The following is a 22,289-nucleotide window of genomic DNA, read 5'->3' on the forward strand; positions in this document are numbered from 1 at the left end:
GTCTTCCTTTAGAGGACAAAAAGAAACCGTGAAACGAGCTGGTTCTACCACTGACAGAAGGGCATAAATCCACATGAGTGAACAAAGCCATTCGGGGAGGTTTGCATTTTCAAAAAGCTTCTTTGGTGAGGGGGAGCTAAATAACGAACATTGGTTCTGTGAAGTCCACTTAGAGAGTTGCTTATCTCAATTCAGTTGTTATGATGATTCTGAAGTACTTTCATCCCTCTGTAAGCACTGCGCTACCCTGAAGGCTGTCTGTGTTTGTGAAGATGACAGAAGTGAGATGCAGGAGCGCAGAGGCAGAACACTAGCGCGCGTCTGAGAAGGAGAGAGAGAGAGTAAAGAGGAGGAGACATGGGAGGGATTGCACTAGTAAAATAATCATATAGTGAAAAGTTGCACTGTAAAATTTCACTATTGCTAGTTTGGTTTTACAACGACTTAAACCGATACGAGGCTCGTGCATTTATAAATAAAATAGTCTGGAAATAAAGAGAAGCAATTTAGCAATCTAGCTGTGCTTGAAAAAGGCAACTGTTAAAATGGTTCATTATTATTTTGAAGTCCAGCATTTATCTGCGCAATGTATGGGGCTGTGGGCACCGCTTCGAGCTTTACACATATCAGAGCTATTATTTTAGAGAGACTGTTAAAGAGCCACTTAGAATAAAAAATGTCAATGAGTGATATTTTTTGCAATTGTATAAAATGTAAAAACATTAAATTATTTTTTTATAGCAAATAAAAAAGTAAGGATTGTTGGTCAAATTGATTTAAAGCATTAAGAGTAAACCAGAGCATACTAGATTGCTCATTACCAATCTTGACAGCATATTTTCTCTATTTTGAATTTGCAGCAACTAAATAAATAGCCTAAAAGAAAACTATTGTGCTATGTTTATATGCACCTGTTGGTAGGCCTACTTAGGCCTATTGTCTGTAGATAAAGGCATTTTGCTGGTAAGTTACATTTTATATGAACATTTTACATTTTCCTTAATAACTCTAAAAAAATAGTCATCGTTCGATACAATAAAGAAAGATGGGTGCATTCATTAATAAAACAATTTATATATCTTCACTAATAAGGACGAGACTAAAATATTAAACTAAATACAAGAAGTAAGAGTGTTACAATTACCCCTTGGCGGTTAGTAACACTGAAATATAAGTCAAATTAACCCAATATATGTCAAATAAAAGCCTGCATCAAAGTAATCACTTTACTGCTGCAGTGTAGTATTTAATAACAGATTTTATTTTGTATGATTTAAATGACAGAGAAAGTTCTGTCTTGAAACTGTAGATGGCGCAGTCCTGTAGTCTAACACAGTTTGACATCATAACTTGACCACACGGCGCTGATAGGTTCCTTCTGTATCAACAGCCAATGAGCTTGCTTCTCAAAGTTTAAATATTGGCTAGTGATGTCGAAGCAATGCAGCTCACTTCAGAAACCCTCCTCCTTCCCCAGCTCCACTTGTGCTACAAGATGATCATGTAAGCTATATGGGGGTTATTCATATATGTTATATGTGCAGCAGCATGTTGTGGATGTATTGGCATTGGAAAGTCTCTGTACTTGCTCCGCCGCAGCAGCAGCATAGCAGATCTATTCTGGCAAGACCAAACATTTATATGTCTGATATGTCATGGACACTACCATGCTTAAAGTGGCAGTCCGTAAGTTATTTTGAGTAAACATTTGCTAAAACCAATTATTGAGCAAGTACATGAAAGAACGGTGTTTAAAACTGTGTCACTACCCTTGCGGGAATCACCACAGAGAGCTTGTTATAATGGTTTGTAATTTTCACTGTCGGATCGTCTTTCCTGAAGATCCTTAATTGGTGTCTTTCGTCTATGCGTCAAGAGGATCCAGCTGCTGGCCAGAGCGTGGATGCTGCGAGTGACGGTAGGATTTTATACAACTTTTACTATTATTTATGGCGCCGTTTAGAACTTTTACTTTTAAACGGCAAGCCGCGTTGAAATCCGGGGATTCATCAGTTGTGAAAAACAAGAAAGTAAGAACTGATGACAGTCTCAAAGAAAAAGTTAATGTGATTGTACTCGTGCGACGTGTTGTCTGTAGATGTCATAATCACGGCCCTATTAGAGCAAGCTCCTGATTGGTTGATGCGGCGCGAATTTTCGCCAAAGTACAGATTTTTCTATTTGCGCGAATCGCACCACAAGTAATTCTATCCCGTCTTTGCATTGACTTAACATGTAAATCACTTGCGCTTAACGCCTCATTTGCGTTTGGTGTGAATGAGCATAAGTGTGTGAACACAGACAAACAAGGTGCTTACATTGGACCATGTGGCTCGGGGAACACAATATTACAATTGCCCCTGATGTTGCAGCCATGATAACATTTCGTATGCTAGCTAGAGCAACACCTACTAAGATTGTTCATATACATTTTTTATCAATAATCTTGAGATAAAATATGATATTTTAATTTCGCAGTCATCTAAACTTTAGACAGAATAAGAATAATAGGCCTACTTTAAGATCAAAAGTGTACATTCATACTTAAAGAAATCAGTGTTTTGATGAAAACTTCTGCTGAGGTATAAAGATCGCGCTCCTTATAGAATGTTCACACCAAACGCGGTAAATCTCGCTATTCGCTTGTAGTTGGACTCTTGAACATTTTGCGTTTACTCGCATCATTCGCGCGTGAAATTCGCTTCATTAAAGACGCGAATTCGCGTCACGGGAGGGGCTTCTGCCGCTCGCTCACGGCCCTACTAGAGCAAGCTCCTGATTGGTTAACGCGGCGCGAATTTTCGCCAAAGTGCAGATTTTTCAACTCGCGCGATTTCAAAACGCTCAATTCGTGTCATTCGCGCAATCGCGTCATTGCATTGACTTAACATGTAAATCACTCGCGCTTAACGCTTCATTCGCGTTTGGTGTGAACACACAATTACTTTTCCACAGGCAGAGAGAGCTGCGCATGTGCAGAATAAGTGTCATCGCTTGTAGCTTGTTTCTGATTGGAGGAATTGATGTACCTCGGTCTCCCTTACAGTATTAAACTTGTCCGATTTGCGGATCGAAAAAACGTAAAAAGTTTGCTCTCGAATCGCTCTCGGGGTACTTTGATGTCGATCAAGCCTATCTGTTGCCAACAGAATGCGTCAAACATTGAATACCGCAATTATCACCGCAAGGATCCTTATGATATAGGTATCCCTAAGTTATTTTAATAAAAAAGTTGGCACTCCTTGATTGGTTAAAGTTATTATTAAATCCGTTGGTGTTGCGAAACTAGTGCAGGTTCTGTTTAAAACAGCCTATATGCACACTGAGCAGTGACAGACATTACTAATACCACACCAACACATCGATTTACCGCAACCAATGACTCTTTCAGATTTAGCAGTGAACGCCTTCATTTCGTTACCCAGCAAAAAACGAAACAGCAGCGCTTACAACGATATGCAGAACTTATTTTAGTATTCAATGGCAGGGAACGATAGTATTTTTCTGCGAGCACAGGATCGTACTTATAAGGGACTGACAGAAGGTAACTTAACTGTTAACGTTAGCTGATGCTAGCTAACATCGATTGACATTTGTGCTGGAAAGATGAAGTCAACTTACTTGATGACAGTTTCATTTATGAATGTGATTTTGTTTGTATTAACACGTATCGTTTATAGTACTACACATGTTAAACATTGAGTGGTTTTAGACATGCAAACAAGTTTTTGACATTGCAAGCGATTTCTTTTTTTAATAGTTTTTGATCATCGTTTATTCCATAGCCTTTTATTTTTATGGGATCTGGTTTGTCAGAAATAATTAAATAAGCAAGACAATTTATATGAAAGGTTGCACATTTGACTGTTTAACTTAACATTTTGCCAAAGAACGTGGTGTTCTTCTGTGTTTCTTTGCTTGTCTGCTTTATATGTAAATCAAGTCTGGATTTGTATTCTTTGCTTTGCACTTACATTATTGACATTGCCAATTCTTTTTATTTGTTTATTTGGAAAACCTGCAGCAGCAACTGATAGCAGACGCATCAGATTTAAGTTGATATATTGCGCCTAACCACAGTATGCTTTTATCTTTACTTATGATTAGCAGTATTTGAAAGCTACAGAAGTCGCTTTTGTTGAGATTTTTAAGTTTCTCTCAATTCATGTTGTTTAAAGTTGGAAATAGTTTCTAGTCTCCAGGGACTGTGTATGAAAGAACTAGACTACAAACAAGATTCAATGGCACATTGTAAATGCTGTTTGAGTTGCAACCAGGTTTTATGATGGAGATGTGAGTGGCAAGGGTATCTCGACTCGTTTGAATAAAAGTGATTCGTTTGAAACATCTCCGTCTGTTTATAGGGATTTGTGTTGAAATATGAGGATGAACTTGCCATGTTTTGATATAATTTTTTACATGTCAACAAAATCTGTTCACATAGGCATATGTGTGTGTACTGTCAAGCAAAGAGACTTAATGATCCTGTATTTCAAGGAAAGTTCCTCAAAGAATCATGGGAAGAAACCGTTTCTAAACTTCAGAAAATAACTGTTATTTGTGCTGTAAACACTTTGAGGAGGTGTGAAAATTCATTTAATTTATACCACTGTGTTTCCTTATAACACAAGAGCTGTGAAGGTGACATAAACAGCTGAAGTTTCGTGTGCCGATCGATTCCACACGTTCCAGGTGTTTGGACTGTCTGTTTTTTAGAGTTTAATTTACAATGTCTTATGATTATTTAAGAAGAATAAGCTTTATTGCCAGGTTTGCAAGACAGAAGACACATAAGCAATTTGTCTTAAATGGCGCATCCCTTTGTTTTATCCACAAAACATATTTCTTTTACATCAGGTAGAGGTGCGACGCTGCAGTAAACTGAGCATTATTTTTGGTTTCTCACAGATGAGCAGAAGGAGTGGAATGGCCCTTTTTATTTCATCAAGGTGGCTGATCCCCAGCTTGGTCTGATGAAGGCGTGGAGGATAGGTGACTGTGATTCAGGAGGGGATGAGTGGTCTGAGGAGGTGCAGCTCACAATGCAGGCAGTTCAGGCCATCAACAAACTTGAACCCAGACCTCATTTCGTTGTGCTGTGTGGAGACCTGGTCCACGCTATGCCTGGTAAGCAGTCTTTTTTATTTGGTTAGGCAAATTTCTGACCTTGACTGTGTTAACTCTTTTGTTCAAATGTTTTTTTTTCTATTGAAATGCAAAAGATGCTGTTGGAAAACTCTCAAATGGGCTGAGCTTAAAGTTTTTGATTTTAATGCTCCCTCAGGCTTAATGAGGTTTTACCCAAAAATGATATTCATTTACTTATCCTCAAGTTGGTCCAAATCTGTATACATTCCTTTGTTCTGATGAACAGAGAAAGATATTTGGAAGAATGCTTGTAACCAAACAGTTCTAAGCCAACATTATCTACCATAGTAGAACAAATAGCTGTTCCGTTGAACAAAATATATTTTGATATATTGAAGATATTTTGAAAAATGTAAAGCAAACAGTTCTGGGGTACTTTTGACTACAATTGTAATTGTTCCTGCTGTTTAAAAACACAGCTAAATAACACAAAAAATTGTAACCAATGCAAGCTTTTTGTTTTTCTATTCACTTTTTTATTTTGAATGAAGCCCATATTCCCTGATATGCTATAGTTAGCATATTTAGCCAAATAATTTTGTGTAATAAATACCTTTAAAGGGTTTTATCCATTTTGTAGTCATGTTTTGTAGACAAAGAAACATTTGTGTTACATATTTTGGAGACGGTTTGATTTCTACAACAAAGAATTAATTTATTTAAATAAAATGTTCATTGTAGGCTTATGTATTTTAAAATGATTTAAGAGGCAGGATTGGAGCAGAAAGTCCTTTTCTAGTCCTTTATTCTTTTGATGCCTCTAATCTCTGAGATGGCAGTTATGAAATGGACCTGTGGACCATCTGCCTGAGCCGTCCACCTGCGATCTCTACACTTATCTAATTGCCTCGGCTCAAACTGAAAAGCACATTGGGAAATGAAAGACTCTGTACACCAGGAGGCAGTTCTCCTGCAAATATGAATGTGCTGACAGAATGTCAATCGCAAAGGTGATGAAAATATTTAAAAGCGTAATTCCTCACCGACCGCTTGAAGTGTTGGATTGCTGAGTGTAAGTACACTTGAGGCTGTCAAAAATATTTCTCAGCAGCACATGAATTTATAAAAAAAAATATCTGAATGTTGGCATTAACTCACTTGACTGATTTATCAGTTTATACATTTTGGAATCGGGGGGAACTGTCATATTTGCTTATAGTAAATCAGTTGGGGCTTGTGGCTTCCCTTCTGGATCTAATTTATAGGTCAAGTTATGATAAGCTGCACAGCTATGAAACTTTATAAGGTTTGTGGACCTTTAAACAGCCTGGTGTCAAGACCTATTAGTTTCATTCCAGCAGAGCAGTCAGAGGATGTCATATGCATTACACACCTTACCCATCATGCAGTTGATTTCCCCTCTCTGTTCTGTATGGTGTTTTCCTAAACTCTACTGTTCCTTAACACCATTTCGTCACAAAGCATTTGAACAGGGGTTCTCAAACCTTTTTAAGAATGTGACCCATATTTTTATGTTCCAAAACTCATGTGACCCCAGTCCATAACTGTGACAAAATTATTTTGTTCACAATCTCTCGATTCGAGTCAATGATTATAGATTTAATACAATCCTATAGATATTTAAAAAAAAGTCCAGTAAAAATCAGATTACAATGGCCAAGTAATACATGACCATTGTATTAAACTTTAAACACACTTACGTATATTGAAACAGAAACATACCTTGATCAAACAGGATCAGGTTATTTAAAGTTTAAAATACAGTATAACCTACAAAATGTCACAAAATTAGCTCTTTTGCAGAACTCTTTCAATCTGGTTCATACTTGGCCGCCTCAACCAGTTAAATTAGTTAACTCCATATAGAGTAGTATAGTTCACAACTTAACATATGGTCCTTCGAGCCGGATTGAGAGCAACATAAACCAGTATGGACCCAGCGGTAAATGATGCAGAGACCACGGATAGAACTCGCCGCAGGACAAACCTGCCACCTCACCTGGATGATTATGAGGTTGGATACCAACCCGCAAGGGACCCTTCTCCTAAAGCTTCTTCCTCCTGTCCAGCCCAGCAAAGAAGCAACTCGAGGAAATCGTCTCATGGTGGTTCCAGCTCTCATTCCAGGACCAGCAGGCGTTCAGTTATCTCATCAGGCGTTTATTTTCCACCAGAGCTCTCTAGTGTCCAGACTGCTGCATTGGAGGAGATGATCAAGCAGAGGCAGTTTGAAAGTCCATATGTGATACACATTGTTCCCTCCGGTTACCCTGCACGTTCATCCAGTGCAGCCTCCAGTTACCAGCCAGCGAACACCAGCTGTGCCACCTCAGGCTCCAAGCTTTACTCAGCCACCTTCATTCATGCATCTCTCCCCCAGTGGGCATTCTGCATACCCTGGCACAGAGCTAATGTTTGCCTCTGCTTATGGCATCCCACAACCTAAGCTCCCAGTGTTTGAAAGGGGCAATGAGAGTGACTTCGCCTTGTTCAAATTGGCATTGGACAACTTGTTGAGTAACCACAGCTATCTTGGTGAGCAATACAAATACCATGTCTTGTTAAGCCATTTGAAACTTCCCAGTGCCCAGCAGCTAGCTAAAGCCTACATGTACCATTCCCATCCATACTCAGCTGCCCTGCAGTCACTTCAAGACAAGTACGGTCAGCCACGACAGCTTGTGCAGTCAGAGCTGGGCTCCATCATGAAAAGTCCATCACTCAAACTTGGCGATGCTAATGCCTTTGATTCCTTTTCACTTTCCGTACAATCCTTAGTAGGAATGCTGAGGACTCTCGAAGGCCAGAATGGTTACGAGCTCATATGTGGCTCTCATGTGGATCGTCTACTGGGCTAGTTGCCACCTGCAACCTCAAGCGCCCATGTAGTGTCTGTAAGGAGATACACCTCACAGTTCTCCATGATTCAGTTAATGACACCTCCAGGGCTGTTCTCATGGTCAGCTCGCCGTCTACTAGGATCTACCTTGATCGACCTAATCGTCCCAAATAATTTTTTTGAAAGTGGTTAAAGTGCGTCTACACAATGGTCGCCGCACTATGGAAACCTATGCAGTTCTTGATGACGGGTCAGAGAGAACAATAGTCCTTCAGCCAGTAGTGCAGCAGCTTTAGTTAATGGGTACCCCTGAATTGCTCCCCTTACAGACTATTCAACAATGTCACACAGAACTTGATGGATCATCCATATCCTTTGAAGTGTCATCCGTATTCAAACCCAGAAAGAGTTATGCTATACATAATGCCTTCACCGCTACTGGGCTGTGTCTAGCAGAGCACAACTACCCTGTGGCTGCTCTCCAGAAGGCCTACCGACACCTGAAGGACCTGCTACTGCCTCCTGTGGACAGAGTGCAACCGTTGCTCCTTCTTGGATCTGACATGCTGCATCTCCTGACACCAGTTCAGCCCATATGCCAAGGCCCAATTGGAGGACCCATTGCTATTTAAACACCACTTGGATGGTCCCTCCAAGGCCTGATGAGTCCAATGCAGCCCTCACGGGGAATTCAGCAATGTCTTCACATGACAGTTCCAACCAATGGTGATCTGATTCACCACGTTGAAAGACTCTGGCAGGTTGAAACCCTCCCGTATAATACCAAGATGGTGACCAGGTCCAAAGAGGACAAAGAGGCTTATACCTTACTACAGAATGACACTGTCAGGGTGACCGTAGACTGTGTACAACGGTACGCAACACCATTGCTGAGACGGAAGCCTCTTTATTCAATCCATGCGGATAAAACAGCTGTTCTTACCAGTTTGCGTCGCACCGAGCGCAGGCTGGCACGAGATCTTGTGAGAACTGAAGTCTACTGTAATGAAATCAGTAAGTTGGAGTTAGCTGGTTATGTGGCCAAAATAACTGAAGAGGAAGCAGACCGGAGTTCAGAGTCGTGGTTTATTCCACACCACATAGTGCATCACAATGGTAAAGGCAGAATAGTCTTCAACTGCTCCTTCCAACATCAAGGACTGTCTCTGAATGATCAGCTGCTGCCAGGTCCAAATTTGGGTCCATCCTTATTAGGCGTCCTCCTGAGATTCCGCCAACACAGCGTTGCCATCAGCGGGGACATCAAAGGTATGTTCCACCAGGTACGCTTACTACCTAGGGACAAATCAGTGCTGCGCTTCATTTGGAGAAACATGTGTAGGGATGCAGAACCTGACATTTATGAGTGGCAGGTACTTCCGTTTGGCACTACCTGCAGCCCCTGCTGTGCCATCTATGCCCTCCAACACCACGGACCTTTGGCAAGTCAGTATGACCCTTTGGGGTTCATTAACCCATTCTTAACAAGGGCCAAAGTTATTATTCAAGACCTCTGGAAGCACAACCTTGGCTGGGACGACCCCATAGAGCCATTACATTTGAGAGAGAAGTGGCTCGCTTGGGTGGCGGAACTTCCAACACTTCCTCAGCTGCAGTTCCCTCGGGCATACACCACAGCCTCTGCCAACAATCATGTCTTCAGCGATGCATCAAAAAGAGCCTATGGTTCCGTGGCTTACTTGCCCAACACAGATGACCAAGGACAGGTTACCGTTAACTATGTCTTGGCCAGGTCTAGAGTGGCTCCTCGGAAGTGCCTGTCTATGCCTCGCCTGGAGCTGTGTGCTGCCCTTACAGGTGCCCAATTGGCCAAGCTGATCCAAACTGAGTTGACTATACCCATTCACAGGGTCACCTTGTGGTCTGACTCTACCACTGTGTTACACTGGTTGACATCTGAGTCCTGCCGTTATAAAGTTTTTGTGGGGACACGTGTAGCTGAGATACAGACTCTAACAGAGAAGGCTGAATGGAGATATGTGGAGTCAGGTCAGAACCCAGCCGACCACATCACACGGGGTCCTACCCTGAAAGAGTTGGCAGGCCCTCATCAGTGGAGTGTAGGACCAGCCTTTCTTATTCAGCCACCCGAACATTGGCCAATCATGCCCAAAACTAAAGAAGGACCTGATTTCAGGGAAATAAAGAAATCTGCCTTTATTGGAAATGTGTCGGTGCCTAGTGATCCTCTTCCTGATCCAGTCCAATTCCACACATGGCAAGATCTTGTTTAGGCCACAGTTGGATCTCTGCACGGGGCGGCCGTCACAAATACCGACCCTCCTAAAGAGGCCTCCGATTACATCAAGGCAGAGAAGCTTCTTCTTGCACAGGCTCAGATGGATTAATTTCCGATTGAGGTCAAGGCTTTAAAGACTGGAGTAGACTGCTTTGGCCCATTCACAGTCAAGATTGGTCGTCGCCAGGAGAAAAGATGGGGGATCCTCTACAAATGCTTAACAACTCGATGTGTGCATTTGGATTTATTGGAGCAAATAAACATTGATGCCTTCCTTCTCTCTCTACGCCGCTTCATTGCTCGCCGTGGCAAGCCTTTGGCGCTACTTTGTAATAACGGCACCAACTTCGTTGGAGGTGATCGGGAATTGCGGGAGTCCTTTGAAGCCATGTCACCAAAGCTACAAGAACAGCTTGCAGAGCAAAGGATCCGGTTTCGCCACCCTCTTCCTCCTCACTTCGGGGGAACCTGGGAGCGCGAGATAAAGTCAGTTAAGGCAGCACTCCGTGTAGTCCTACGAGAGCAATCAGTGCCAGAACCAGTACTACAGACCCTTTTAGTAGAAGTTGAGAGCATCTTGAACTCTAAGCGGCTTGGTTACGTATCCTCAGATGTTGCGGATGCAGATCCTGTCACCCCCAACTTACTACTTATGGGACGTCAAGATGCCTCCCTACCTCAGGTCTTGTATGATCCTAACAACCTGCTTTGAAAACGGAGATGGAGATATAGCCAGGTTCTGGACGATTCTTTATGGGCTGCCTTCATTCGTCAGTACCTCCCAGGGATGCAGGAACGACACAAGTGGAAGACTAATGGCAGAGAACTCACAGTAGGTCAAGTCGTTCTCGTGGTCGACCAACAACTTCCACGCTTGCTGTGGCCTATAGGAACAGTGACTGAGACGTTACCTGGGCCTGATGGTAAAACTAGAGTTGCCAGAGTCAAGGTTAAAGACAAGATTTACACACGTCCAGTTGTGCGATTGATCCCACTACCTCACCTTGACGATTCTTACACGGACACCCCGGACAGACTTTCTTAGTGTTCATTTATCTTGCCAGATAAATTGGGGCGGCTAAGTCAGAAAGCCTGCCTTGGGAACTAGGAACTAAAGTGTTTTTAGTGTTTCCTAGACGGACCAGTATTAGTGTAAATCATTATCAGTAAAGGTTTCATCCTTTGTTCATGTTGCTGCTCCTTTTCCGTAATGTGTTCATTTATTACAAGTGAGTTTGCACAATGTTGAAATCAGTATTATGTATGCTACTGCTGTTTCGAATGTTTACATTGTTTGTATTGTTCCGCTTTAGCGGTTATTTGCGGACGTGATTGCCCCGATGTTTTTAAGCTAACGCTACATGTAGCTGCTACAAACGGGTTTACACATAACTACTTATTATAATATTTAGGGTAATATATTATCATATGTGGTGTTCATTGTATTAGCGTTCAGGTGGAGATGTAGGTTATACATTTGTACTGTGCATATTTGCATTATAAGCTATTGGCTATGCTAACAATGTTAGCGATGGTTATTGATAATTTGTAATTGTTATTATTTCCCTTGTTCCTTTATAGAACAAACACACATGTCCAATCATAGTGGCAACAGGAATAAATAGAATTGCCAAACAAAGCCTTAATGTCTTCCTTCACTCTTGATTCTCTGACCGGAATCTGGTTCATACTTGGCCTCAACCAGTTAAATTCTTAGAGTAGTATAGTTCACTACTTAACAATAGTGTTTGCAACCGTTTATAAATTTACTACGTAAATAATTGTAAGTAGATAATTCAAGCAAATCAAGCAGACTTTTATTTTGGCTGGTTGTCACGAAGACGCTTGAGGTTCAGTGTGTGTTTGACGGTAGCTTCACTCAAACAGTAAAATGCTTAATAAACTTAAAATAACTCTGTGGGTGAAGTTCATGTTTTCATGTCCTCGTATAGTGAGAGACACACATATCCATGACTGTCATGCTTGTAACAAATTTAGACCGCAACTCATTCACTCGTTCACACGCAGAACAAGCAGGTGACATTTAAATAGTACAATTCCGCTTACAGAATTCCAACCACAATTCGCATGCTCAAAGTCTAATATAACCACGGCACAATGCATATTCAAAAATAATATCAGACGTGTGCTACACTATTACATTTATTCTTAGCACCGATCGTTTTTTTCATAACATATGTCTCACTCTACAGCCCTGCAATGGGTACCATCGTTGTTTGGTTCCAAACATTCTTCTAAATATCTTCTTTTGTGTTCTGAAGAAGAAATTAAGTCATACAGCTAGCCACTTAGTTTGAGATCTTAAAATAAAATAAAAAAATGCTACAACCCATAAGTGTTATAATTCCTTTTGAGGCCACTGTATACAGAAAGTATTTTGAGATGTATGGGTGTATGATAATCTTGTCTAATGTCCTCCTGGCCCCTGGCTGAGTCCTCATTAAGTGTCTCAACGGCTTGAGGGTTGTTACTCCTCCTGAACCCCACAGTATTGACCCTGAGGCTTTGGTAGTTTTTTTTCTCTCATTACAGCAATGAGAGGAATGCAGGTATCCTTATTATTTCTCTGGCCTTAGTCTTGTACCGGCTGGTGTGGATATCCTGAAGGATGGGCAGTACACCCTTGGTGGTACATTCGGACCATAACAACCATAACACTACCTGACAAACATCAATAGTGCACCTGTTAGAGAAGTTTGGTGTCTGGGGGGACATTTTGAACTTCTTCAGACTCCTGAAAGAAGGCGTCGCTGTGTCATCCAAATCAGTTTCTCTTTTCACTGGCATCTAAAAAGCATCCTTTAAATCCCCTCTGGTTTCCAAGTATGCTTACTGTACGTTTTTGATTGAGGGTCTCGCCAAGCTGTGAATCTGAGGTCCTGGATGCTGAAAAATGTCACTACATTAGTTATCCCAGCACTGTTATTGTCTACAGGAATTGAGGTCAGATCAGCCCTCTGTCAGTCAACTGTACCTTAATTAAACGCGTGCTGCGACCTCTTCAAGCCTCATTGGTGGTCAAATCTGATTCTATTTTAGCCATTCTGCCTCCCCACGTTCCACCTCGTAATGAGCAGCGAGGGGGAACATCTAGAACGAACAAAGTTCCACACTGTAATGGAAGGGTCGCTCCGTGATATCGGCAAAGAACCCTTTGTGAGCTTTCCGGTTCAAGGACTTCTCCTGCCTGACAGCAGGAGAGATCATCGAGGGAGGTGATTAGATTTGGAGAGCGCTGAACCTGATGCAGGCCTGATGAGGACTGTAAATACGTTTGACTTGCCGTGTTCTCTGCCGGGGGATGTCTGAGAAGTAGAGGAGGTATCGTCTCCCTTCTTTATCCTCTTTTACAAACGTTAGGCTTTTAATGGCCGTTGAAAGCGGATAAAAGCAAAGTTCTCTAAGGAACAGCTGCACATCTGTGGCTGACCAGAGGGAAATCAGCTTTGAAGGAGCTCCTGCTTCTCTGTATGTTTAGCTGATAGACATCTCTTTTGGGAGGGGTTTTAATGGGTTTCTTTGGGATTTGGCTCTGCTTTCTCTGTAAGAGAAGGAGACCTGTTGGGATTGAGTGTTACGTAAATAAGCGGAAGTCAAAACAAAGCTCTGTGCAAGATATTGGGAAACTCTATTGATCACAAAGAAGGAGTAGTAATTGGCCTATTCACACCGACAGACTGAGACAAAATAACCATGTTATTCGTCAGTCATTTTTTCACAGCTAAAACAAAGTGCACTTTGTGTGAAGGATTTCATAGGATTGCATTGTTTTTTGTGAAGGAACAGTCTGTCTACAGCAAACATGACGATTCTGCCATTTTTTCTTTTACCTTATATTGTACAAATTGGCTTTCTGGAACAAAAAAGTGATGTTTTAAAGATACCTTAGATCTTGGAAATTGTGGCACCATTACATACAGTACTGTAGGTACACATGATTTCTGCGCTATATTCAGAAGAACCGACAGAAAGGGAAGTCTGATTAGTTGTTCCCCAGTGAGCTGTTCATTTGTGAACCACTGCGACCAGATCATTGGGTCAATGACTTGAAATTGAGAACTGTATCGGTGTGATAAGTTAACAAATGTTTTTAGCTTGTTCTTTTCGTCAAACCAGTCAACACACTTCACAAATTCATTCATTATACAGGGTTAACCTTTTTTCAAATCTAACTTGTCATTTGTAATATAGAACGAAAAAAATCTTAGACAATTTTAATAGATGTTTTCTGTAGGTAATACTTTTGGAATAACTTGTCAATTTAAAGGGATACTTTACCCAAACATTTTTTAATTCTTTCACCATTTACTCACCCTCAAGTTGTCCCAAACCTGTATACATTTCTTTGTTCTGACGAACACAAAGAAAGATATTTGGAAAAATGTTAGCAACTGACATTTCTGGGACATCATTGACTACCATAGTAGGAAAATGTTTGTATTATTTGTATCAAATTAGATATTTTAAAGAATTTAGGAAAGCAAACAGTTCTAGGGCACCTTAGGCTATTTTTACTTCTATGGGACTCAGTGATGTCCCAGAAATGTTGGTTGCATTTTTCCAAATATATTTAATTGTGTTCAGCAGAACAAAGAAATTTATACGGGGGGAGTTATTCATTATATCATTTTCATTTCTTGGGTAGATTATTCCTTTAAAATCTTTTCAAATGGAAAATGTAAAAATGTGGTTGTAACGTAAATTAATAGACTTTAAACTTGCTAATGAAAAGTACACATTTGGTCGACGGTTGTATTCAAGCGACATACAGTGTATTCTGTCTATATGTTTATTTATCTGCGCGTTTGTCCTCCTGAGTTGAACCCATGACCTACTCTATGTGTTGCTAATTCATTGCTTTCCCAATTGAGCTACAGTAAACACCTCAACTATTTAAAATAATTTTATACAGAATTAATGGACGCATCCTTCTTACCACACTTTTCACTTTTTTGTATTTTGATTTTGTAACGATTTTAATAATTTGATACAAGCAGCTGAAAAGGCATTTTTTTCAATTTAATCAAATAATTTAGATCGAAATGATGGTCAGTTGGTTTGATTTTCTTTATCTCGCATCAACACCACATTCACAACACCGCAATCACTAATGCCAACTCTTCTTTCAGCTCCGCTGCTCATTGAGTTTTAAATCCACAGCAGGCAATTAGCAAGATGTCCTACTTGTCATATTAGAGGTAACCTAAGGCTGTTATTATAAGCACCAAAACTCAATACTTGACAGACTACTGGCCTTACTGGAGAGAACTGTGCTAAGACTGGATGCTTTTCTTTATTATTTTTAAAAAGATATAGTTTATCATTAATAATATAATTTTTTAATGTAAAAATTATAATGTGCAATAAAACTATAATTGGTCCTATGTAGCCTACTAATGCACATTCTAGGTCTTTTTGTGCATGATTTGTCAGTTCAATTATTCCAAAGAAGAAAGCTGCTTGGCCTTTAAACTTTATCAAAAATCCTCCACCTCTATACTCCTTTTGTGGATATTTTGAGAAATATCGCAATGGTTTTGTGTTAAAACAATATAAGTCAAACGAGCCCAGTGCTGTTTGGTTATCAACATTCTTTTGTGTTCTGCAGAATAAAGTCATATAGGTTTGGAATGAAACGAGGGTGAACAAGTGATTACAGAATTTAAACCTTTAAATTAGCCAATGTTTATATTTGACCCAATAATGGGTTAAAACAACCCATTTAATTAATAACCCAATGGTTGGGTTAGTCCCTTTTTTGGACACTAGGTTAAAAAATATGAATGGCCACCATTATTTAAATATATAAATAATCTTGTTTTGCTTCACAAAATGGGAGTATATTGGGAGTATACAGCTTTCCTGTGGCTCAGTGGTTAGTGCATGGCGCTAGCAATGCCATGCTCATGGTTTCGATCGACTCTAAGAATTGCTGGGTTAAAAATAACCCAACCTTAACCCAGCTGCTGGGTAACAATGGAACAGAACACGCGCTGGGTTATTTTGACCCAAGTGCTGGGTTTAACCATTTCACCCAGAATGTTGGGGTGTTTGTTTGACCCAACCAGTGGGTCTGGTTAACTGTGTTTCTGGGTTAAACACTAAACATTGTGTTATATGTTGTCTCATTGCCTTGCTACTTTTATATTTACCAATAAAAATAAATAATCACAAAGGAATGTAACATTATTATAATTTTTCTGTAACACAACACAAATGCAATTGTAAATATACATTTTTATCAAATTAATTTTTAAAACAATTTGTGAATGGGTGCAATTGTCATAGATTTCATTCAACACCTACAGACACAGATAAAACACGTTTCCTATTCGACATTGCAGCATTAGAATACTCAAAAATGTATTATTTCCACATGAGAATCAGTCCAAACATTGTGCTATTAAAACTAAGCCAAACGAGATTTAAACAACACACAATACATGTGACAACTTAAAACATGTTACAAGTGTCCAGAAAAGAAACTGTTGCCCTAAATAACTTCCCACATGACTCATGTCCATCAATACGATAATCTGCATGCTGGAGAAAATTCCCAGGAAGGAAGACACTGCTTTGTTAACATCAAGCACAAAAATGGATTTGAAACCCAGATCAGTCAGTATCATTGGCATGGCCCGAAACAATGGCGAAGGTCTGGGATGTTGTTGCTGCCTCGTCTCCAAGTCACAAAATGTGCAGGAATACATCACTGGTCTCTGCATTCTCCCAAGTATTTCACCATGTTGGTCTCCACCTGTTAAATATATGACACTCAGTCTTGAAACATAACTAATATTTAAGTATTTTTGCGATGTGCGTGACCGTCTGACAATAAGACAAGTGAAGAATCCAGAAATCCATGAAGAGGAAGAATGAATAAACCAGTTGGGTCAAAATAACCCAACCCAGCTGTTCAGTGTTGAAATTTAATATTGTTTTTCAAACACATCTGGCTATGATATGGCTTTGATTTCTTGACTAAAAAAAACTGTCAATGAGTCACATGTCTTTCCTCTTTCTAGGAAATTCATTCAGGGAAGCTCAAGTTAAGGATCTCAAAGCAGCACTAAGAGGCATTGATCCAAACATTCCTCTCGTGTTTGTCAGCGGCAACCACGATCTCGGCAACGCACCCACTCCGGACACCGTGGAGCAGTTCTGCCGTGACTGGGGCGACGATTACTTCAGTTTTTGGGTGGGCGGGGTGTTGTGTTTGGTTCTGAATTCTCAGTTCTTCTTCGACTCATCAGGCTGCCCTGAGCTAACGGCGGCTCAGGAGGTCTGGCTGGAGAAGCAGCTACAGAGGGCCGCCCAGACCCCCTGCCGGCACGTGCTCGTCTTTCAGCACATTCCACTCTTCCTCCGTGCGCCCGAGGAAGAGGACGACTACTTCAACCTGCAGAGAGGGATCAGAGAGCGCCTGATCCGGAGGTTCAAACAAGCAGGTGAGTACAAAGAACTCAAGCGTTGCACATCAAACAGGTGGAGCTGTGAGTGTCCATACCTCATACAGTAGAGTGAATTATTGAAGAGTTTGCCCTTTCTCTGATGATCGCACATACAATTCATGGATGAGATGTGCCTAAAGTTTCATATTTCTTTAGTGAGTTGTATTCAGGCTGATGTGCAAAATAATTTGATTTATATAAAACTGCACCAGTCAGGTGATTCATTATTGAACTGGACAGAAAGTTTTACAGTAAGTTTGTTTTTACATTTACATTTAGTCATTTATCAGATGCTTTTATCCAAAGCGACTTACACAGAGTTTTTACAGTGACGACAACAATTTGTATATATATATATATATACATATGTATTATCTATATATATATCTTTCGTTTGTGAAACCCAGCAAACATTTTGTAAAAATTAAACATTAATATCTTCAATATTGAATAAGTAACGCCCAGGTTCAGACATGCAATCTCATTGATTTCAATGGAAGCTTGGCAACTTCCAGCGACCCGGATGACACCGTCAAGGAAGTTTCCTTGTCTAGCGACGAAAACAAAGTTAAGAATTGTTCAACTTGATGCAAATAATGAGCGACATTAGAGAGCGACTACCAATATACCTTATTCAGGCTGCCGCGATGTTGATTTCAAAACGAGGCTGAGAGGGATAAAAGTCCATAGTGCTGCATTACACTGTATCGATTTGGACCGGGATGCCGGTCGTTCTGCCATCAAAACACTTGAAATACACAATTTCACAGATTTCCGCAGCACAGAGAACTAATGAAAACATGGGTTATTTAAATTAGAAGGGTGCTAGCACCTAATTTTGAGATAAGAGTGGCACATTTTGATGTATTGACAAATATGCCTAAAACATATTGTGAATGTGAGAGAAATAAGCACTGATTTTGTAGGAAACAGTGTCTAAACCTATATACAGTAGATGTTTCCCCTGAAACTTAAATGCTAAATGGCACTCTTATGGTTACCGAGTGGAATAATGCCTTTGTCTTGCCTGAGGCTCTTTAATTATGCTGCAAGTGCCCCAAAGTGCTTGTGCGGGATGTGTAATAAAAGTTGTTCCTACACATTTTTGCATGTTCCAGATTTTATTATGAGTCTGGACTACATGACAGCCATGTATTGGTTAATTATTGATTGTAGAACCCAGTGTGGGTTTGGATCAGAGCGAATGTTATTTTATTCAACAACTGTGCAGACTACGCGTTCTGTGTACATTATTCAACACCCAATAAACTTTTTTTCATGTTGTTTTCTAATGGGAATTAATATATTCACTTGTACCAGGCATTTTTTTAATCTGAAGAAAATTTTATCTTTACCTGAAAAATCTATATTATTGTAACAGCTAAGCAAAGGATTTTCATTTTGTGAAACATGTTAGTTTGTTTTCTGTTCTATTATTACATGGAGTTAATACTGGCTCAAGAAACCTGCACTTATGAGTCATGACATGAGATGCTGTGTTTGTTTTTAAAAGGAAAGCATCAGGGTTAGAGGTTATGTTAACTAACGCAAGGGTCAGTGTTACTGTTACAAGGTGGCATCATAGTGCATTGATCATTTGAGGGGGCTGGATGTGATCTTCCAGGACAGACATATCCACCCCACGGCTTACTTCCAAACACAGCTTTCACTATTTGCACTTCACATTTTGTATTTCTCAATAATCAAAGTTTTAGCTTAAACAAAAATAAGCCTGTCTTAGTTTAATTGACTGTAGAGGCCCAGAGCAATATACAGCAAGGGGGCAAAGAAATCTTGCTGGTAGCTTCTAGATTCAATATAATGCAGAAAATTATATATATTTTAGCTATTTTTAAAAAGGCCGTGAGCCTCAGAAGATCTGTTCTGTGGAAAATAACACTTCAAATGCAGTCAGGTCATCTTCAGGCTTTCTTTAAGGGGTCTCCATCTATAAATGTCACTAATAGCACCGTATCATCAGGGGTCAGGATTGAAAAAATCTGCACACACTGAACTGACCTTATTTCCTGAAAAAACTACTCGCAAAGTCCTTGAAAAGAATGATTAAATTATTCTCTGGTGCACATGGATTCTGGAGATTTCCACAAAAGCTTCGCATTTACAAGGCTCCACACTCTATTTCATTATGCTCTAGCTACCAGTAAGTAATAATTTAGTACTGTTTTGTTTAACACATTTAACCATTACTTTAGGTTTAGAAAATGTATACTGTGTATGCTTTTTTCTCAGATGCAGAGATAAAGAAACCATGTGATTTTTGTTTCATCTTCCCCGTCCATTCTAATAGCATTTTAAGATTGAGCCAGCATTGAATTAAAGTGTAAAGATTAAGTTTCTCTACGCTCTGAAAACATCCTTGACTAAATCTTATTGATAAATCATCTATCAAAAACATCAAATGGACAAATAAAACATCAAAACTTTTATTTTATCCCTAACCCCATTGCATTTGTTTATAATGCAAAACCCCATTTCATTTTAATTTGTCAATACTTCTCACATTGCCAGTGGTGCGATCGTGTAGCGTGTTAATTGGCAGCGATAAGCTCCGTGTTTCCTCCACGATTTCTGCTGGCTTACGGCTCTCATTCAATGCAAGCCGGTGGAAATGAATGCAGGCTTTGGTTAATCTCAGGAACGCTTGTCATTGGAGAATTGCAGGTAAACTGGAAGACATGTTGTTTTGGACAGAGAATGAAAAATAGACTGTTGTAGACCGTTTACAGAGAGATACTGCATGATGGAGTGTCCATGGTTATCAGTAAAGGGTCAGCTGTTATTTTTGTTTATCTCAAGGTCTTGCACCATTAGAAAGAGTGTTTCAGGTCGCTTGGAAAGATAAGAAATGGAAACAACGAATGGTGGAAAATGACAGGGTCAGAGAACATTTGAGTATTTTACATTATTGATGAGTTGGTTTGTGAAAATTGCATATAGTGAAATTTTATTTGTAATGTTGTTGGCTTGTAGTATTCGCTAATGCGTAACATGCAGACTGTATAAGGTCGGTTATCCGATTCGTAATTTGGTTTTGTCATAGCTTTGCACAGAAGAAACGCTCAATAAGGAGTAAATTAACAAATATCCATGAAGAGAATCACACGATATATATTTGCAATAACAGTCAAAATATGTCTTGCTTTCAAATATGTTTTTGCCACATAACATAGCTCCACTGTGTACAGGAATCATTGATATTGACAACCACTTTGTTATGCCGGTTGCCTTCTATGCATATTTAGATTAAATCATTTCCTGTCCCTCATTTGTAGAGCTGTTACAGGATCCACAGTGATAAATGACCGGCATAGGCAATGTTCTCGTTGCACAAAATCATTTTGTACTTCTTTCTATCATGCAATTTAGCCTTGGCAGAGTTGGGTAAGAAGATTTTCCCAGTGGCCTAATGACAGCTGACATAAATGGGCAGAAACACACACAAACTAAACCGTTAATGCAGTCTCGGTTGTTTAAATAGACGAGAGTGAGGATTTACATATCATCAAAATCTGGCAGATCCGTCAGTTCTCCAGCTGGAAATCAAGGCTCTCGCGTTTAGCACGTCTCGGGAGATATGAATCCAGAACGGCATCGTGCTTCCTAATAGGGCCAGAACTCCACTTATTCTATGTGAATATTTATTTTTAGTGCTGCTATCTGCCGCTCATAAACGTTTACCTCTCTGAGACAAAAAGCATGTTGATCTCTAGATACTACTATTGTAAGTAATTAGCCCATTCATTCACAGATAAATGGGATTTTCTGAAGTGTGAAATTAAAGTTCATGGGATGGAAATGAGTCACTATAACAGCTGACCAAATATATACAAACATACACTTAAAATAACACAATTTTACATTATTATTCTGTTATTTTCTAACGATTTTTCACGTATTATGTCAAAAAAATTATTTTACAGAATTTTGCAATGGTCAGAATAAATTTAATTACAGAAAAAGATTTTCAGAATTTTACTGTGTATTTTTTAAAACACAATCAATACTTTAAAATTACAGAAAAATACCACAGGAAAACAGGAATAAAGATGTTAATTTATAGGAAACAAACGGTTTATTTCTGGCGTCCCAAGGTTTTTTACAGGATTTTAACCCAGTGTATACAGTTGTTACGAACACGCCAGGCTCCACCCAAGCATCACGAGCAACCTCCCCCGAGTTCTGATCACGATCACCTGCATCTCATCATCACCTCATCACCACCAGCACTTAAACCACCACAGTTTCCCTCACTCCTTGTCCGGTCTCGTTAACGTCACACGTAAATGTCAAGGACTCCTAAGAACAAACCAACCTGCCTTCCCAGCTCTGGTCTTCCTCCTCGTCATCCTCCTCGTCTCCAGTCTCCTGTGTCCTCCCTGGTTCCAGTTTTGCTCACCCCTAATCCTCCTCCGCGAGGTCCTAAGAGTCGTGGTTTAATAAACCTTTGTTCTGTTTCAGACTTCTGTGCTCCGTGTCTCTCTGTCGTAACAGAAGACCGGACCTTTAAAACAGAGTGTCGACATGAGTGCCACAGATCCCTTTCGCGAATTGGTGGATGTCCTCCGGCGAACACTCACCACCACTCCAC

At 40.0% G+C, this 22,289-nt stretch overlaps 1 protein-coding gene across 1 annotated transcript in view; it reads left to right on the forward strand.

The window, feature by feature from the left end:
• The first annotated feature begins 3,009 nt into the window (after positions 1-3,009).
• Positions 3,010-22,289, forward strand: part of cpped1 (calcineurin-like phosphoesterase domain containing 1) — a 29,558-nt gene continuing 10,278 nt past the window's right edge. Inside the window, exons 1-3 of the mRNA XM_079476982.1 lie at positions 3,010-3,544; positions 4,909-5,127; positions 17,255-17,677. Coding sequence (XP_079333108.1) covers positions 3,481-3,544; positions 4,909-5,127; positions 17,255-17,677 — 706 coding nt within the window. The 5' untranslated portion in view covers positions 3,010-3,480. The remainder of the gene's footprint in view (positions 3,545-4,908; positions 5,128-17,254; positions 17,678-22,289) is intronic.

The sequence above is a fragment of the Barbatula barbatula genome (genome assembly GCF_947034865.1).
Source record: "Barbatula barbatula genome assembly, chromosome: 16".
Lineage (NCBI taxonomy): Eukaryota > Metazoa > Chordata > Actinopteri > Cypriniformes > Nemacheilidae > Barbatula > Barbatula barbatula.